Consider the following 19,228-nt stretch of genomic DNA (forward strand, 5'->3'; position numbering starts at 1 on the left):
CATAGCAGTCACACATCCTAGCCATCCTAAGAAATCAATTTACTGTAGAGAGTTAATCAACTTTTAACTAGACTGCTAATTCACTAAAGGCGGTTGAGTGTCGACTAAACTGTGGTTGCTAGACACTTCTTGTAGAAAACAATGAAAATAGCACTACCTGTCTCTGGACTGTATTGAAAACAAACACTAGCACTACTGGCACTATGTTTGACTAAAGGGACTCTCTCTGACTATTCAAAACAAACACGAAATCTATGAAACACTATTACTAGCACTCGACAATTAAAGCTTCCTAAAAGCAAAAACACACGGAAGAAGAAGTGACAAGTAAGAAAAATACAGTTAATACTTAAATTAAGGTAGCTTGCTGCACAGCAGAAGTGACACAGATGGCTGTTACGACGACACTGTCATTAGAACTGACAGATGGCAAGAGGGTATTTCTTAGATGCAGATACTTGACCGGAACTTACTATGATATGTCTAACAATAGTAAACAGGTCAATATACAAGGCCAGCCACATAGGCACTCAAGGACAGTGGATGCCAGTTGGCAATCATAAATGCTACACATCTTGGCACTCCAGATGGGAAGCTCAGGTACAGATGGTGGCAATGTATTTTACACTACTCTTTATTAGACAAAGGGTCAAAGCTCATAGACTTTTAGAAGCAACTAATTCCTTTGCCTTGTTCTATAAAAGAAAAGGACCACTGTAAGAACAGGTTGGCTTTCAAGGTGGAAGATCTTGCTTTGACCAAATATTTGTTCTGTGAAATGTACAAGAACAATGAGTAGAATTTAACTGTCCAGTGAATATAAGCTTCATCAATCAAAAAAACCTTTTGACAGTTTATACCATGAATCATTATGGACAATTTTAAGCCTATATGGAGTTCCTGGCCATCTCATTGATGTTTTCTGAAATCTCAATCTAGATTCCGAGTTGCAGCACAAAAAAGGATAATGGAAACAACTTTCTTTAGCATTCTGACAGGTGTTACACAAGGCTACATTTTTTCACCATTCTTTTTCATAATAATCAGATCTCATAATGAGAACTATGGATAACTCCAATGTGAATGCATGTTGGAATGATTAATCTAGGGTTACGGATCTGGATTCTGCTGATGACCATTCTTCCGGCAAAAATGATACAAAGTTTACAACTAATGACTACTAAGTTGGATGGAATTACCAGTTCTGTAGTACTAAAAACATACAGTGATAAGACATACACAAAGTGCATAAAAAGTGGAAATGTATCTACAGAAATTAAAGTTCAAAATAATGGATTACAAGATGTTGAATAATTTTCATATCTCGAAAGTATTATCTGTAATAATGGGAACACAGATGCAGACAGCTGCAGAACTGGGAAAGCTTCTGCAGCCTTCCAACAGACATGAGCCATATTGCAATTTACTATAATTATGTCCACAAAGCTTCAGCTGTACTCTTGTATAATCCTACCAATGATCATACATGCATGCGAGATGTGGAAAGTGTTAATAAAATGAGTATACAATCTCAATGTTCTTCACCAGTGATGCTTGAGATGAGTTTTGTAGATCAGTTATTGTGATCACATTTCAACTGAAGAAGAGCTGAGAAGAATTGGTCTATGCAGCCTGCAAAAAATCATTGCTGAAATAAGACTAAAGATTCTGGGCATGTTCTATGCATGAAAGATGGGGGAACCCCAAATCAGCACTATTGTGGAAAGCTATGGATGGATATCTAAGTAGAGGAAGACTTTTTAACACCTGGAAACAAAATTCTGCACAGGATCTCCAATCGATAGATGAACTGGGAGGACTCTGGAATCCTGGCAGCTGATCCGAGTTTGTTGGGAGAGAGACGTTACCTGATATGCTACTTATCATTGGAGGAATTAAGTCTAAGTAAGTCCATTATCCTTGACAGATTATTTGACTTGCTGGAGGGCGCTTCAGCAATCTTTAATAACCAAGGTAATTTCTTGGTTTTACCTGAAACTTACTTTTGTGGGGAGCTCCTGAAGAAATGGAGATTGCAATCTCTAATTAATGCAGCGTCACACTGTTTATATCCTGTAAAGGATCATCACTTTCCCCTAGTGTCAGTGTCAAAAATTATGGTTGAACTATAAGTGTTCCAGTAATCCTCCACGAGGTGACCATTTGAGTGGTGGTATGGTAAGGACAAGATGATTGAAAAACGACTGCTATCACGCAAGTAGTCATCATTTGATAATGGATTGAGGAAAAGTGACTAGTGAACTAGTACTAACAGTGTTACTCCTCTAATGTCTGACATTATATTTAATTTTAGTGATAACTGTGTCTGAAGTTAGCGCACAGATACAAAAATTGCACAATAAGAAAATAACCTAAAATTTGCACACCACCAATCACCACAACCCACACAAGAAATTTTATCACCATTCCAGTTCTACCCACACATTAAAATCTTACAAATATATCTTTCACAAAAGATGAAGAAAACCTATTAAACAAAAGACTTAATTACAATCTTACCATGAAAACTGCAACAAGTAGATAAATCACCTCATTGCCGCAACAAAAATAGTTACATGCCATAGAACAAGAAATAAAAAAAGCCACGCATGCAACCAACGTACAAAAATGGAATAAAATACTCTTCCAAAAATAAATCAAAAATCGACAGAAAACAACACTGTAGCAGTTACATCCGATAATGGTAGTAGTATAATTATCATTAACCATGATGATTACTTAAAGCAAAATTTCTGTGAAACTAATAACATAACTGAACTAAGCACCAATCCTACAAATTTGCAGCACAAATCAGAAACCAAATTCCAACACAATACTACCGAAATACAAACTGAAACAAAATATTGTAACGAACCCAAGAACCACAATGCTTTACAGACAAAGATACATAAACCTTTAGCTCCTGTGTGTCCAATTGTTAACAGTATTAACAGCCCAACTTTCTGAATTAATAATACACCCAACAAACTGCTGATGAAATATTTCAAATACGGGAAAAACTACACTGTAAAAATTCCAGAATACTTGCGAATACAATAAATAACATACAAATCCCACATAATGCCAAACTTCTTTTATTGGACAGAACAAACCTCTACACTAACGTACCTTTACAAGAAACAATAGATATTAGAGAACATAATCTCATGACTCCTAAGAAAATTACCACATGAAGGTATACACGAAATCATATAACTTCTCAAAATAACCTATTTGCAAAACTATTTCCAGTTTAATGATAAAATTTACACAACCAGATGGTGTGCCTATGGGGAGTAACAGTGCAGGACCTATAGCAGATATATTCCTTAATAAACTAGAAACAAAATTATTGAGTTCACAACATCCCTTCCTAAAAAAGTATCATTTACTATTACTGCTATGTTGATGACAATGCTACTCACACAAGGAAATTATCACGACATACAAACAATACACCAGGAATACAATAATTCACACCCTAAATCAAAATTCATTTAGAACTTTATAAAAACAAATCTATAAACTTTGTGGACCTCACAAAAATCAACAACTACTACCTCAACTACAAACACTCATTTGAAATCTATTGAAAACCAACCACCACAAATGGAATAATTAACCATAAATATTCACATCCAAAATCTCACAAATATGCATTCTTTCTGTGCTAAACAGAAAGCTCAATCTGTCACTGCAACAGGTCATACATACAGAAACAAGTACACTACAATATATCACATACAAGAAGAATTACGACCCTAATGTGATTTTACAGCTAAGAGAGACCCCATAAATCACAAAATAATGTTAATGAGAGAAACTGCATTAAAAAGAAGACCACCTACGTACCAACAAACAATACGGGAAAACTATCTGATAAAATAAAAAGCCTTACTAAAAAATACAAATGTGAAATTAGCCTTTAGAGCAACAAATATTTTTAACACAAAATTATGTTCAGGAAAAACCATACTCCCCAAGCACTTACATTCTGGAATCTACAAAATTAACTGCAATAACTGCACAAAACTTTATGTTCGACAGACGGGAAGAAATTTCATTGTTGGATTCAGAGAATACATGAAAGAAATAAACAACAGCCAATCCATCTTTATACACCTCACAAGTGAAAAACATGATGCTGACAACACTGAAAACACACTACAAATCCTGCACAAAATCCCAAAAGGTCGAATCGTAGATATTTCTCGATATGACGCCTCTCTAACCAGTCAGAGGTTAACATCCCAATGGTATCTTCCATAGATTTCCACAGTCGTACAGCTACAGCCTCCCAATATGGTATTAAGCAATATTTGGTCACTAAATATACTTGCAAATACCAACATACACAGTCCTTTTGGTGATCTTGCAAAGTTCAATTTTTAAAACACACTTGATATTGGCAAGAAGTTGTGGATCACGTTTGTAGGAAATTGAGTTTGCTGTAGCTTTATGCAAACTGCTCGACAAAGGGACAACAATCCCAAGTTCAGCAAGGCAATGAATGTAGCTATTGCAATTCCACTGTAGGATTTTCATAGTTATATTAAGTGGTGGCATGAGCCAAACATATGCACGGGTTACAGTTCCGTTCAGTAACAGTGTCACCCAATGTTGATTTGCACAATTCCAAAAGGAAGGAAGGAAGGAAGGCAGGCAGGGAGTGAGTGATGAGTGAGTGAGTGAGGGTGAGGTGGGGGATGAAGATGATCTGGCACAATCAACGCAACCAGATCTAATTTCATCATTTAATTTTTCTTTCCTTCTTTTCCTTTTTCCTCTTTATTAAATTTTACACCTGCTCGAGATAACTTTGGCAGAATTACTCTTTGGGCACGTTCACAAACAGTAATACGCTATTTTTTTTATTTTAATTCATTCATTAGTTATTGCGAAACATGACCGAAAACACATGACAAAACTACATCTTCATTTAAAAAATCCGGCACATTATTTTTTCATCAGACTTTCAAAAAATAAAAAAAGCAAAATGTAAAAATCACTCATTTTATAGGCTGACAGAAAAAAATGGACCCATAAGGTTCTCCCAACGAATCTCAGTCTTGCATCTACTTTTCCTACCATTTGTTTTTTGTTGTCATTCCATTTTAGGCTGCTCCAGATGGTTACTCCTAGGTATTTTACAGTAGTTACTGTTTCCACTAATCTGTTGCCAATAGTATACCCAAATAGTAGCAGACCAATTTACCTTATAACTGAAATATATTATGGTTATTAATTTATGTTCAGGTTCAAGTGCCAATTGACAAGGGCTGGGAGACCAGTGTGCTCACCACATGCCCCTCCATATCCACATATGCTGACACCTAAGGGTTGACAATGACATGGCAGCCAATCTGTCCACCTACCTCTATGGTCACGGAGTGACAGAATAGATGGTTCAGATCTATTTATTGACTTGTAAGACCAAAGCTTAAGAATTTTAATCAAACTGTTTGACAAAACTTTATTTTGAAATTCAGTCAATTATCCTCACATTGCTTTCCTCAAACTCGTTTTGGCTTCATTCAGCTTTTGATTGTCTAACAGACTGAGTTCTCTTCAGAGATGAAGATCTCTTTGCATTCGTAGAAATTAGCTCTCAAATCACGGTGGGGCTTTTCAATTTCTCATACCCTTACTCAGCACATACTTCTCTATGACATATCATACAACACTTTTCAGTTTTACCCATTTGTAATCCACATCTTCATCCTAAGGGCTAACTATTTTATGTTGACTTCTTAGATACTCTGCAATTTGTTTCCATCAGCATTGACCAATTGTAAAAGTTTGTGTCCGCTAGTCACTAGGTGGTGTAAGGCATTGCCCTCACACATCAGTTCTTTAACTATCTACTCGAAGCAACTTTCAGACGAGACTTTCAGAACGAGTTTTAATTGCACTAGTATCCCATCCCTATTACAACAACATAATCAGGAAATTTACTCTTTATATTCTCCACGTTCTCTCTGAAGCACTCTGGCACTAAAGACTGTGACAAGTGGTTCATAAAAGCATCTGATTAACAACTTTGACTGACCTTCGATGCTTACCGTCATTCAAACACACACACATTCAGAATCGATAATAACCTCACTATATACTACAGAGTTATTTACGGCAATAAATACGCAAACACCACCGGCGCCTAGATTTCACTGCTGTTCACTTCTGTTTATAGCCGACTATCTGTTCCTAAGAACTAATAAGACTAATTCTGGGGCCTCACCAGGAATGCTTGTGCAGTTTCCTAGTAATGCATTAACATTTTGTTTTTTTCTGATCTACAAGGGTGAAACCTCTCAGAGTAATGTTGCTGATCCAGCTTCAATTTCAGCAAGCATTTCATCACTAAGCTTAAGAAGGGGCTCCTCTAACTCAACGCCTCCTCCCACCATCACCCTCTCAGGTATGCCACATGTACTCTGCTACCCAATTAGTCAGGTCCTTTGTGTTGTGCAAAGACTGTCTCTAGTGCCTTACTTCTTTAAGGGACATAGTTCATATTTACGCCTTAACATACCAACTGCAGTAAGAGGTATCTGAAGATCTATTGACTAAATGGACATGATCTTTGTTATTTTATATGTACAGAGTTTTGAATTCCTTGGTTATTACTCTGCAGTCCTGAGGTAGGAAGAAATGCCTTTGACAGTTGGTTTGTTAATAATGCTCGTGTACTTAACAGGGTTTTACCACAGTTTAAATAGGAACTCTGGTACATGCGGACTACACCATCTATTTCTGGTCATTTAACAGACACTATTGTATGGCCTGTTAAAACAACATGCTTAACTGTACACTCTTTTGAATGACAGTCAGTAAATCATGTTTTAATTGTTTCTACAAAACATTGTTTTCATATGACTAGACAATTTCTTATATTATTTTTGTTCCAAGTATCCCAATTTCTTTGCATTGCCAATTTATGTAGGTGCACTTTAAAATGGCAAAAATTAAATTGGCCAATCATGACAACGTGAACAAAATAATATAGGACTAACCTGTTAGCCCACAAAATTAACTAGGAAGTCATTTCAGCTAACACAATATCGAAACATTTAATTTTTTTTATGTTTAGATAGAATTTATAATATTTCACTAAATATTAACTTACCGGATCGTCAGAGCCATTTCCAGGATTCACAGCTTCACTGGAGCAATTTTCAAAGCGCTGGAGAAATTCTCTCATATCTGGAGTCTTGACATATTGCAAATTGTAGCTTTCAAGCAAAGAATGGTAGCTTTGGACTTCACTTGGGCTTCTTAACCTGCTATGCATCACTACTGTTGCACTAGAAGTCGTCCTTGAAACAATATTCTCCTTCTCATTTGTAGTATTTTCTTCTAGTCTTTTAGAGGAACCTTGTTCCATCACCTCATCAAAGGAAGAGGACCATCCAACTCTTCCGAACAAAGAGTTTCCAACACTTGAAGATTCACAACCTTCTTCTGTATGACTAGTATCATTTGGTCTCACAGGTATATCTTTTCCATTTTTCTGTCCTTCCAAATTTTCATCTTCTATTACCTTTTTTGCAGAGTCTTCCTCTCTAGACCTTTCTGTCTCTAACCTAAGTCTTTCAGAAATTGGTGCATCATTAACAGGTGTACCTAAAATTATTTTCAAAGCTTCATCTTCACTAAGTGGTAACACGTTGCTTACTCCAGATTCTTGAAGAGATGCAGGCAGTGATACTGATGTATTAGGTGACTTCTCAGCTGCAGGCGGTATACAATAATTATCATCTAGGGTTCTAGCTATGTCAACACCAGACATTACTGGACAGGCCCGCAATGGTGGTGTCCATAAGCCTGCAAGGAGCAATGGTGTATTGGTCCACACATTCAGTAAACTGGAATTGCATGCCAGTGTAGCAGTAATTCCTTCTATTCCCTCAATCAATCGCTGAGCAACATCTAACCTTTCACCATCACGAACAAATGCAGAACTTCGATAGTAAGGTTTAAGGGCACTTCCATCTTGCCTCATTGCTTCCAAATACCTTGAAAGCAAGCAGTCATTTAATGCAATACGGAGCCACACTCTGCAACGACCGACATCTGTTGTAACAAGATTCAGCGAATTTACCTGGATGGAAAAAAATAAATAAATAAATAAAATATTAACATTGTATTAACTGCAATATGATCTCTCACTTCTACAAAACACGTACAACAAACAGCTGTTAGCAAAACTACAACAGACTGATCAAGGCTATGTGGCAGACCTGACAACTAACACTTTTCTAGGAAATGTTCTTCCTACATATCCCCACGTAGCAAGAAAGAATCAGTTCACTTGCAATGTATGCACCTGTTGCTCAACACCGCCTCTTCCTTAGTAGAAGATTCAGTGCCTCATGATCCCAGAAGCAATAGGTAATACAGCCAGAGTATGGTAACATGAATGCAAGTTAAGACAGATACCAAAATGCAGCAACAAGATGAAAACAAGGACGCACGGAGGAGGCAATACTGATACGCAAGGGACAACAAGTCACAACCCAGACAGTAATGATTGCTGGGAAAAAATGGACCATCATAAGAAAAATGGCCTAGTCAAATAGACTGCTAGAACAGAAAAGATGACCAACCATGTAGCTGCCTTAATAATTGGAACAATAAAGCCAATCTAAATTTTAAATCATCCAGCCGTTAAACTCATTCAAAATTGCAATTGCACACCACCATTTTTGTACACATTCACCTACCCAGGCATAACAAATCACACAGAACATAAAACTGTCATTGTTAAAATGCACTGTTAAAATTTTAACTGAAATACACAGTATTGGTCAAAATAACAACACAGGAAAGTGTGTGTGGCTGAATAATTAATAAAAAATAAATAAAATAAAAAACTGGATGAGCCAGCCACCCTGGTGACACATTAAAACTTTCTCCATAATCTAAGGAGCATATCCGATGAGTGCTCTCACCGAAGCACGAAGCTTTGTTTCACCTGATTTCATCTCAATTTCTTGGCCAGGTGTTGGTATGCTAGACCATGTAGTTTACTTTTACCAGCTGCAGCTTATTGTCTTTTGCTTCCAGCAGTCTTCTTTCAACTATCTTAAGACTCGTTACCTCACCAGTAAGGATACAGCATACAGAGACAATCATGGGGCCACAGCAATTTCAGTGTGTGCTTCACGAGGTGCTGCCTCTACTAATTCCCATGTACCCCAGTATCCAGGAAACCTTCTCTCAGCCTTTCAGAAGATGAGAGTCCTAGATGTTGCAGGCATTTCTGTCTGCTGGGTACATGTGTTGTATAGATGTAAGTATATTTAGAGATTATGAACAAATGAGCAATTTTTCAGCACAAATACATCATACTGGCTCCCTTGCCTGTATGTAATATTGCATGAAATATATTAAATTCAAATTGTAAATAAATTTTGAGGACATTTGAGAAAACAGCTGAGCAGCCATCTTACATGTGTACCACATGGGTGAAGTCCAGAGCTCTAATATCTATCAGCAAATATAGTTGAATGCAACTCTCAAAGTCTCAAGAAAATCATCTTTGGAGTTCTGTCTTTAATCCGGTAAAGCAAGGTCAATTTTTCTTGAAAAGCCATGTGGCTGCATGGTAGAATGATTGCCCACCATGTATGTGGCACAGTTTCAATTCCCATCCCTGGCAAACTTTTGAACATTTCCCTGAACCATAAAATACACAAGGATGAAAAAGAATTAAATTTTTAATTTTTTAAAACTTAAATCATCTTTTATAAAATATTAACAATTAAGAATGTACATTTGCAATGAAACCTGGATTTTTCGTGTGAGATATGTAATTAGAAATAAGACAACATGCATTTTTCATAAAAGTATCAATTAGGTATTTGTCAATTAGGATAGATTTGATGAACTTTATATTTGAATGCTGTAGCTATCCAAACTGAACCAAAAGGGGGGGGGGGATAAGGGTGAAAAAACAATGAGTAAAACTAGACTTATACCAGCATTGCCTGTCTGGAATGCTACTGATTTTGTTCCGCCAAGGAATTACTAGAAGACCAAGCACATCTGCTTCAAAATTTGTACCTGCAGTTTTGTCAACCTAAAACCCTACATGGCAAGCAAGCAATTTACCACACAGCCATGTGGCCTGTCGAGAAAAATCGACATTGCTTCATCAAAGTAACAACGTTCAGCAAACTTCAAACTAGATTTCCTCAAGAATTTTTTAGAGTTGCATCAAATTATTTTGGGCAATTAATATTTGTGTTCTGAACTTCACAAATATTTAAAAAAATTACAAAAATCAGATCACTGTGTGTTCACTTGGTAGACAAATTGGCAAGCACAGCTATATAGCAGTGGTCCACAATTTAAATTTCATTAAACACTGTATTAAAAACATAGGCAGAAGCACAGTATCTCCTGAACCTCATTAAATGCTTTGTGCATTTTCAGGAGCTAACATGGCCGTTAGTTTCGTCCCTGGTTAGGTTTTGCATTTGTTCCACACCAAGTACCACTATGTCGTGCTTTTAATGTATAACATATGACTTTGCTAGCAGACAATTTGTGTGAATTGCTTCCATGGCAAAGTGAAATTGGGAAGACTGCTGCCTATTCCAACTTCTGACTTTTATTGACAGAATACAGCAAGGAAGAATTCCTCCATTTAAAAGTGTGGCCATACATACTAAAGTCCTCCACAATGTAAATGTGACAGTGATATGGTCATTTGCATATAAATGGAAGGCAACTTGTGGTAGATAAGACAAGGCGGCTCAAAAAGCAGGTGTCACATAGGCCTACTCACTTTGCCAGTGAACTTGCTGCAGACTCAAAACCGCAAAATATCTCCAGCAGAAAAGAAGGGGCAAGAAATACACCGCCAAACAAGTACCTTACATTGAGCTGCAAATACTATACAAATCAAGGCAGCAACCTGCATTTACAAATAGTTGAGAAGCCAGTTGCCAAAGTCGACATTGCATACAAAACATTACATTCACTTCAGTAAAAAGCAGAACAGCCACAGAGTACAGAGGGGGAACAAAGGGTAAGCTCCACTTAGAAATATACCATCTGTCAAAAGAGTTAAGAAACTGATTTTATTCCTGGTGATAAAAGTGATGTTTGTGTGACCATAGTGTGTGCAAAGTTAGTCCTGCACACTTTGACTCCCAAAAAAGACCTACGACATAGGGCTGCTTCTCATGACTTGACTGAAATCCAAAATGCAGGCAATTCTAGTACAACAATTCACATAAGGTTCAATGCTTTAATGACATAACATTCAACCCGATGTGACACAAAAGTTTAAAAACATCTGAATGAAGCACTTTTCTGACAGTTTAACACAGCTGTATGAACGTTTTGCAAGTTGTACTTAAGTGGAGGAGGAAGGGTTGATGAACACCTGAGGTATTAAAACCATCATAATTTTTCTTTATTTTCAATTAATCCAGTCTTTAAACTCTATAGTTTGGTGGGATGAGTTACAAAGCACAGTAAGCACCATCACAAAGCACACATCCCCACCAATATTGCCACCAAAAGAAAAACACCATACAAATAATCAGAAGCACAATTTGCCAGATAACACCATTTTCTTCTGAATGGTGAATCTGAAGAGGACACGTCCGTGAAAATAATGGAATACATAGTCTGTCATAGTGAACCAACCAGTCCCTCTTTTTAACCCTAAACTACAATCCATCTAATTTCTGTAGCAAAACTGACAAAATAGATCCCATAGTGCACTGGAACATGAATGGGTTCAGGACACACATGAAGGAGCAAGAACAGTTAACTTAAGGTTACAAGCAGTTCCTGCCATAGCTGATGTGTACCCACAAACCACCACCACCACCACCACCACCACCACCACCACCACCACCAGTTGCTCAAATAGTATGAGTGTGCCCAATGGAATGACACTATGCTCTCTGTACCTGCTTCCTAATCAAGATTTATCTCAAGAGGTTCTTGTAATTCACAAACTTCTCAACCATTCCTCCTCTGTGGGGATGTTCGTGCACGGGGGTCGACCACCATCTGTTGCCAGGTTCCAGCTTTTGAGAATGTCATGTATTTATCCTCCTGGACTGGGACAGAGCATACACTTCAGTACCACTATATGGTCATTCTCTTCTGTAGATATCAATATGCAGTCCTGCCCTTCAGACACTGTTCAGTGTCAAGCAGTTGGCAATTTGCACTGCCATGACTAATTCCCCCATCTGCATATGTAGGGCACACCAAGAAGTGTGTAAAAGAAAGCTGCCAAAGTGGATGCTTGGAAAGGTGAACTAGATGCTGTACTGTTAGCTCACTTTAAATGTCAAGACAGCATTCAGGAATGGGTGGATCACATTATAACAGTGACCCACGAACCCACTGACTCGTCTATCCCCAACGCCTTTAAGACATCCATGAAGACTGTTGCTGTCCTGCTGGAATGAAGAGTGCTGCTCCACAATCAGGATCAGACTGGTGGGAAATTGAAAGTTCAGATGCTGACTATCTACTGAGAAACACTCAGCTTTTTGGGTGACGAGGGCTAAATGCCACTGTATTTTTAATGAGATCAAGAAGAGTGTGTCAAAACTTCCCGGACGCACTCAACTGTTCCATCACTTCAGCACACATACCATCAGAAGAATTCCCAGGAAGCACAGTAGGAAACTTAGAGCAGCTGCAATGAAAGAGGGGGCCCCCAAATGCCACACCTAGACTTAATCACTATCAGAGTCTCCTGGTACTACACCCAGACAAGACCAAATCATGTACAGTCTGCTGTTGCAACTAGGAGAAAATTCCAAGAAAAAACCTAAAAAATAAAATGTGCAGTCAGGCCAAGTTTCCAAACTGGGGAGAGAAGCAACTGCAGTCCGGCACCTCAAACATGTGTCAGTACTTATTGGAAGCACTTTGTAGCAAATACCTTTGAGCATATGGTTTACTGTTGCCTGATCGGGATCCTAGAGACCAGGAAGCTCCTGATCCCCTCCTATATATTCAGGAGGTATCAATCCACCATCATATAGCTGGAGGCAGCTATAAAATCGACTTTCCTGTGCAAGTAACACCTAATATGTCCATATTTTATATGCAGTCCATTAACATTTTGAAAATGCACTAACTGACAGAACAATGTACGTAGAGATGTAAAAACTGACACCTATGCCTAAAATTACATGGGGCTTTATTGAAATCAAAAAAACAAGTGCAAAAAGTTGGCCAACAGATGGTACTGGACAGCAAAAAATCAGTGACGCTGCATGAGAATCTTATATAAAATGAGCTATAGTGAGAGAGGGTTAGATGAAAAAAATAAATAAATAAATAAATAAATAAATTGTCACATGGCGCCGTTAGTGAAGCCTTATAATCAGACTGGAGAATCCACTACTGCAGCTTTATCATCCTATTGCCATAAGATGGGTATTTGAATGGTTAACAGTGCAGTTGGTGTGAAGAAAATCACAAAATTTGAAGCCACAGGTTGTTTGGACAATCAGCCCCATATTGGGCAACCAACACACATGCTAATGCTGATGAAAAGCTCTCTGGTATCCATTCAGGTGGCAGTATTGTAAAACTACAACATTACGACAAGTGACGTACATATAGTCTTCTGGTGAAGATTTTGTGGATGCCATCCTACTTATATCTGCGGTGTGCCCCCCCTCCACCTTGCTCCAGGAGGCTGGGTGCAGAATGGCTGGCAGACAGAGGGGGGTGGTGTAGTGAAGTTGCTATGGTGGGGGTTAGAGCATTCTGGTCCTGTCTCGCGAGGACAATGGTGGTGATTTCACCCCCTCCCCCACACTGTGCCTGTCACCCTCTCTGTACCCAGCCTCCCAGGGACAGGTGGAGAGGGGCACATAGCAGATATATGTAGAACAGCATCCACACAATGTTTACGCTTCGCCAGAAGATGATGACTACATCACTTGCTGCAATGTCATAACACTGCCACCCACCTGGAAACCTGAGAGCTTTTCATCAACTGTATACACCAGGGAAGTCTACATCCATGCAAGCATTACTGCTGCTTGGGCAGTTCAGGAAAAAATTGAGACTTTAGTGGGGTCATCTCTGCATAGTGACACCTGTTTGCACATCGAACTGGCATCCCACACAGTACTGTTTGGAGAGAACCAAGGCATTCCCTCCTATGCTATCTGTTCAAAAAACAGTGTCATCAACTGTTAGCCATTGGCCTTGTGATGTAGAAAACATTTGCAGTGGGGGAATTTAAAAGAAATCTGGGAAGATGATGACTGGTTGTTTAATGTGCTGTCGACCTGCGAAGTCCATTTCACACTCTGAGGGTCTATCAGCACCCACAACTGCAGAATTTGGGGTACTGAAAATCTTAGAACTGTCATGGAAACCCAACTGCATGATGAGAAAGTTACGGTGTCATGAATTTTTCACACCAATTGTGACTGGACCCTTTTCTTTGAGGAAATGCAAGCTGCTGCTTTTCAAACAGCCAGCATGCTGTGTGCGAGGTACACTGATATGTTACAGAATCCCATCATCCCTAGCCTGATGAATACCTGCTGGGAGGTGTTACTTATGCAGGGTGGCACTCCACCCCACATTGTTACAAGTGTGAAAGACCCCTTGTCCACATCATGTGGTGAGGATAACGTGCTGCTCCATCCCTCCAGTCATGCTTGGTCTCCCAGATTCTCAGGCCTCAACCCATGAGATTATTGGTTGTGGGGTTACATGATGGCCCTAGTCTGCTGCAATCATCCATACGGATGTTCAAAGACAACATCCGACGACAATTTTTCACCATACCTACTGATATGCTGTACAGTGTTGTTCACAACATTGTTCCTCGTCTACAGATATTGTTGAAGAATGACTGCCTACATGTTGAGCATTTGTTATAAAAAACATTATCTTCACAAAAACTCTACTGTTATGCTAATTATTGGGAATACGGAAGTGTCTGATCCCACCCGTCTGCTTTGACCCATTACGTCATCAATATGGTGGAAATGGCTATTCTAAGCATCTCCAATATTGTACCTATGATATCACCACATATACACGGCAACAAACACGAAAATACGTATAAATAAGACAAGAACATCTCCCACCAAAAATACAATCAAAGTAATGGGACATCCGAGGGCAACTGGGGGTTTTAGGGAGGGGACAAGCAAAATATAACAGTAAAAAAAAAGCCTAGGTTCCTCAAGACACTGAACATATTTAAGTGCCTTTATCACAAATTTAGACCCTGGCTAGATTATGGATGCACATTTTATGGATCAACAAGACATAAGTAGCCATAGACATCCAGTGCTATCAACCAAGACAGTATTTGGCTGGACCCATGTGCCTATAGGACTAGCCATATACCTAGCCTCTGTGCTGAGGATGGTGAACCACTGTGTGCCACCCACTGTATTAGGTCATACAGGTACTTCACTGTTTCAGAGGTATCCGAGTACCAAACTGTTGCGCACTTTTTCATGGAAGTAATTCTCACAAATTATATGCTAGCAAAGAGGTCATATGGTATACATTAAAAGCACAAAAGGGTACTTCGTGTGAGACAAATATAAAATATAACCCAGGGCTTAAGCTAACTGCCACACTGACTTCTGACAATGCACAGAATAGTTTGATTTAATGTGGTTCAGGAGATACTGTGTTCCTGTCTTATGTTTTTAATTTAGTGTTTTATGAACTTTAAATTCGGGACCATTGCTATGTAGCTGTATATGCTGATGTGTAAGACACAGCAGCAATCTGATTTTTATATTTTTTTATATTTATGTTATGCGAAGTTCAACATGCAAATATTAATTGCCCAGAATAATCTGATGCAACTCTAAAAAATTCTCAAGAAAATTTGCTTTTAAGTTTTCTGACCACTGTTAATACGCTGATGCAAGGTCAATTTTTCTTGAAAGGCTGCATGGCAGATTATTTGTCTGCTATGTTGTGGTGTTTTTGGTTCAACAAAACCCCTGATACAAATTTGAAAGCAGAGATGTATGTCGTTCTAGCAATTCCATGAGGTTTGAATGAACTGAACTACATATAACTGTATTTACGGTAGTTCAGTTCATTGGTTATCATGAATTGTAAAAGAAAATCAAACCTCTGCCTTAAAATATGTGAAGGCCTTTTCAGGAAGACAAATGTAAAACTTACAAAGAAGTCAACAATACCATTTTTACAAAGGGCGCTGGCCCGAAACTCTTAATGGTACAATAAATTATTTTCAAAAAGACCAGTGGATGGTTGCAGTATTTCCTATAGCGTAATTTGGGGAAACAGCAGACCAAAACTGATTTAAAAACCTTAGGACTCACTTAGGAGGGGGGGAAAAAAAAAACACGTAACACCAATATGCAGATTGGATGAATTAATCATAAGCAGCAAATTTTAAAATGTACCATTATCTTATATTATTTTAAATTGCTACTTATGTGACTGTTGCTTAACAGGGTGTATGGAATCACAGAAATGGTTTCTGTACAGTCTATTTTTACATGGTAATGGTTGCAGTATTTTGGTATACACGTAACTTTCAGGGAACAGACAACATACAAACATGGGGAAATAAAGGGGTACCAGTATTATAAACACAGTACATGAAATGTGATTACCAGTATAACTGTCGACAATTCTCTGTAAAAAAAAATGACGCTACAACACTCAATAGTTTGCAATGAACAGGAGTCAAAGGCTTATCTTCCTTCTTCCCTTTCATTGATGATGTTGAGAGGAAACGAAGAGTGTACAGCCTACATTCAAGTTTCATCAATCAACCACACTGACTTTACCAAATTCGATTATTCTCTTGATAAGTTATGTGAACTTAAAAGGAGTGCTGGAGAAAGTATTAGCACATGAGCTACTAGAACAGTCAAATGAAAGAAAACGTCATTGATACTAACTTATTCCGAGCTCTGTCCAGAAGTTGATCAGGTCTATCCAAATGCATATCCATCGTCAGTTGATGCACAACAGTGACAATATAACAGTCTTATTTACTGTTCTAAGAGAGAGAATGTAAATGACAAATTTATACCGTGTAAGTTGTTTGTGGTTATACGAGATTTCCAATGTATATATGCACTTAACAAATACATAATGGTCAAATGTCTAACCTGATCGATTATTTCGCGATGAGAAAAAACCAATAATGGTCCCCAAAACGTTGGCTCAGGTCTTTGGTCAGGATCTGCACCGATTGCCTGGCTTACTCTATTTAAGAACGTATCTTTCAAGCCGTGAATGAATATAGCTTCCAGTACAGTGCAGAGTGAGTTCGTTGTGTCATTGTTACTGACAATTTTTGCAGCATCTTGAGGCTCAGTGTGTTGAAGCTGTATATCTTTCACACTTTCTGATAAATGGCTCATCAAAGAATCTTTCACCATGTTCTCTCTTCCACCAAAAGCGGTAACACTCCGAATTATTGCATTCATTTTCACAGGTCGTCGATGTTAACAAGAAATTGCTGCGATGCCCAAGGGATTTCGTATTGTATGACGTTGTCCAAATCAAGGTATTTCTCGAGAGACAGCTGTTTAAACACACAAACAGGCACATCAACACTTCAAATTTCTACAGCACAGCACGATGAGTCCCTACAATGTTAATCTCTAGAAGCGTAGTAAATCTGTCGAAAAATATCGAACACAAGAACCCGTAGAACAATCCAGGACTTTACTGCGTACCATATTAGACAATTAGTTTGTACTAATTTCAAGTAGCACTACTTTCCACGCTCATTCTGTTGTGTATCCTTATGCACTTCATGTTTAATAGCGACGATGCAACGTATTTCCTTGTTTTATATAAATGCGTAAGGCACAAACTCTGTCGACGAGACGTCTTCTTAGATCTAGTTTTTCCTTAGACTTCAATGTATTCGTCATTTAAACAAGAAAAAAAAACAACTAAGCTGCTATTGTTCCATCAGTATTGTCTATCCACGAAAGCTCTTTCTGAATTGACGTTCTCTACAACACGCTTCCACTTCTCTGACTGTCAGAATCACCTGAAACATCAGTGACTTTACTAACCGAGTGTTCGACCATAGATACTTTATGGTCGAAGGTGTAGTGATATTACTATGTGATAATAAACCAAGGAAGTTAATTTTAACCTCCTAGGTATAAACCAATGATGTTCTACTCTCGAACAAGAATCAACGTCGAAGACGCTACCATTAAGATCGATTCAAACTGGACGTCAATGCAACTGCAGGGAACATAACCATCAAATGGTAGACGAAACGTAAACATTACGTAGCATCACTTATTACTGAATGGCGAAAATGAGGTTATGAGGTACCGTTCATCTCAACACATTAGCGGCGTGCGTTGCCATATGGCAACGTTTGTAACACTTTTTAAAAATCGTCGATTCCGCGACCTCAACGAAGCGAGAGTGTTGGCAGCACTGGATTCCGTTCCGCAAGACTGCAAAGATCACCACAACGCAACAGTTTTAACAATACATTTAAATTCTGCGGCGTAAGCAGTGTTGGAAGTCGTTGTTCGCTGAATGACGAAGAAAAATGGAGTATAAGTTAGAGTAAGTATGTATTACACAATAACTTACGATATATAATTTGGTTTTTTAGTATGGCTGTGCTTTAAATACTCAAATATATATTCTTTGGACGTCACTGCTTGCTGTGAAATAAATTACGTTCATTTAGGCCGTTTGAACTTCGGTGTTGCCATATGGCAACGCTAGGCGCTTGTACTCAGTAAAAGGACGAATTTTCTCTTTTTTGTTTTAGAAGAGGTTTCTCGCTTGCTGAGGCGCTGGAGATTCTTTATAATGACGATATTGAAGGTGATGTGCTTGTTGAGCCCCCAGATCCGAATGTAGACACAGATGAAGATTCGGGAAATGAACACGTTGGCGGGCAATAGAGAAGAATGGTGGATTATTGTATGTGCGGTGGCTGGGCAACACAGTTGTCACAATGATCTCTTCGTCATGTGGGGCAAGTCAAGAGATTCTCGCAACTAAAAAAGCGAAATATAATGATTCCCAGACCAAAACTGGTAGCCAAATATAGCACATATATGGGAGTTACTGATCAGATAGACCAGAATCTAGCATGCTATCGCATTGCAATAAGAAGCAAGAAATGGTACTGGTGTCTCTTCGCATGAATGTTAGATGTTGCCATACAAAACAGTTGGAGTTTGTATAATAAAACAAGAAACCAAACTATTTCTCAGCT

At 38.4% G+C, this 19,228-nt stretch overlaps 1 protein-coding gene across 3 annotated transcripts in view; it reads right to left on the bottom strand.

Annotated features, from left to right (window-relative positions):
* LOC124721537 (run domain Beclin-1-interacting and cysteine-rich domain-containing protein) overlaps nucleotides 1-18,108 on the bottom strand; it is a 161,434-nt gene extending 143,326 nt beyond the window's left edge. The window contains exons 1-2 of one of the 3 annotated variants that reach the window (XM_047246564.1): nucleotides 17,130-18,108; nucleotides 7,127-8,101 (exon numbers count right to left, since the gene is read on the bottom strand). In XM_047246564.1, coding sequence (XP_047102520.1) covers nucleotides 7,127-8,101; nucleotides 17,130-17,450 — 1,296 coding nt within the window. In that variant the 5' untranslated portion in view covers nucleotides 17,451-18,108. Of the gene's footprint in view, nucleotides 1-7,126; nucleotides 8,102-16,625; nucleotides 16,793-16,916; nucleotides 17,060-17,129 lie in introns of those variants that run through there. The other 2 variants (XM_047246565.1, XM_047246566.1) reach the window with 2 other exon arrangements.
* Nucleotides 18,109-19,228: the final 1,120 nt, after the last annotated feature.

The sequence above is a fragment of the Schistocerca piceifrons genome, chromosome X (assembly GCF_021461385.2).
Source record: "Schistocerca piceifrons isolate TAMUIC-IGC-003096 chromosome X, iqSchPice1.1, whole genome shotgun sequence".
In the NCBI taxonomy this organism is placed as follows: Eukaryota; Metazoa; Arthropoda; class Insecta; order Orthoptera; family Acrididae; genus Schistocerca; species Schistocerca piceifrons.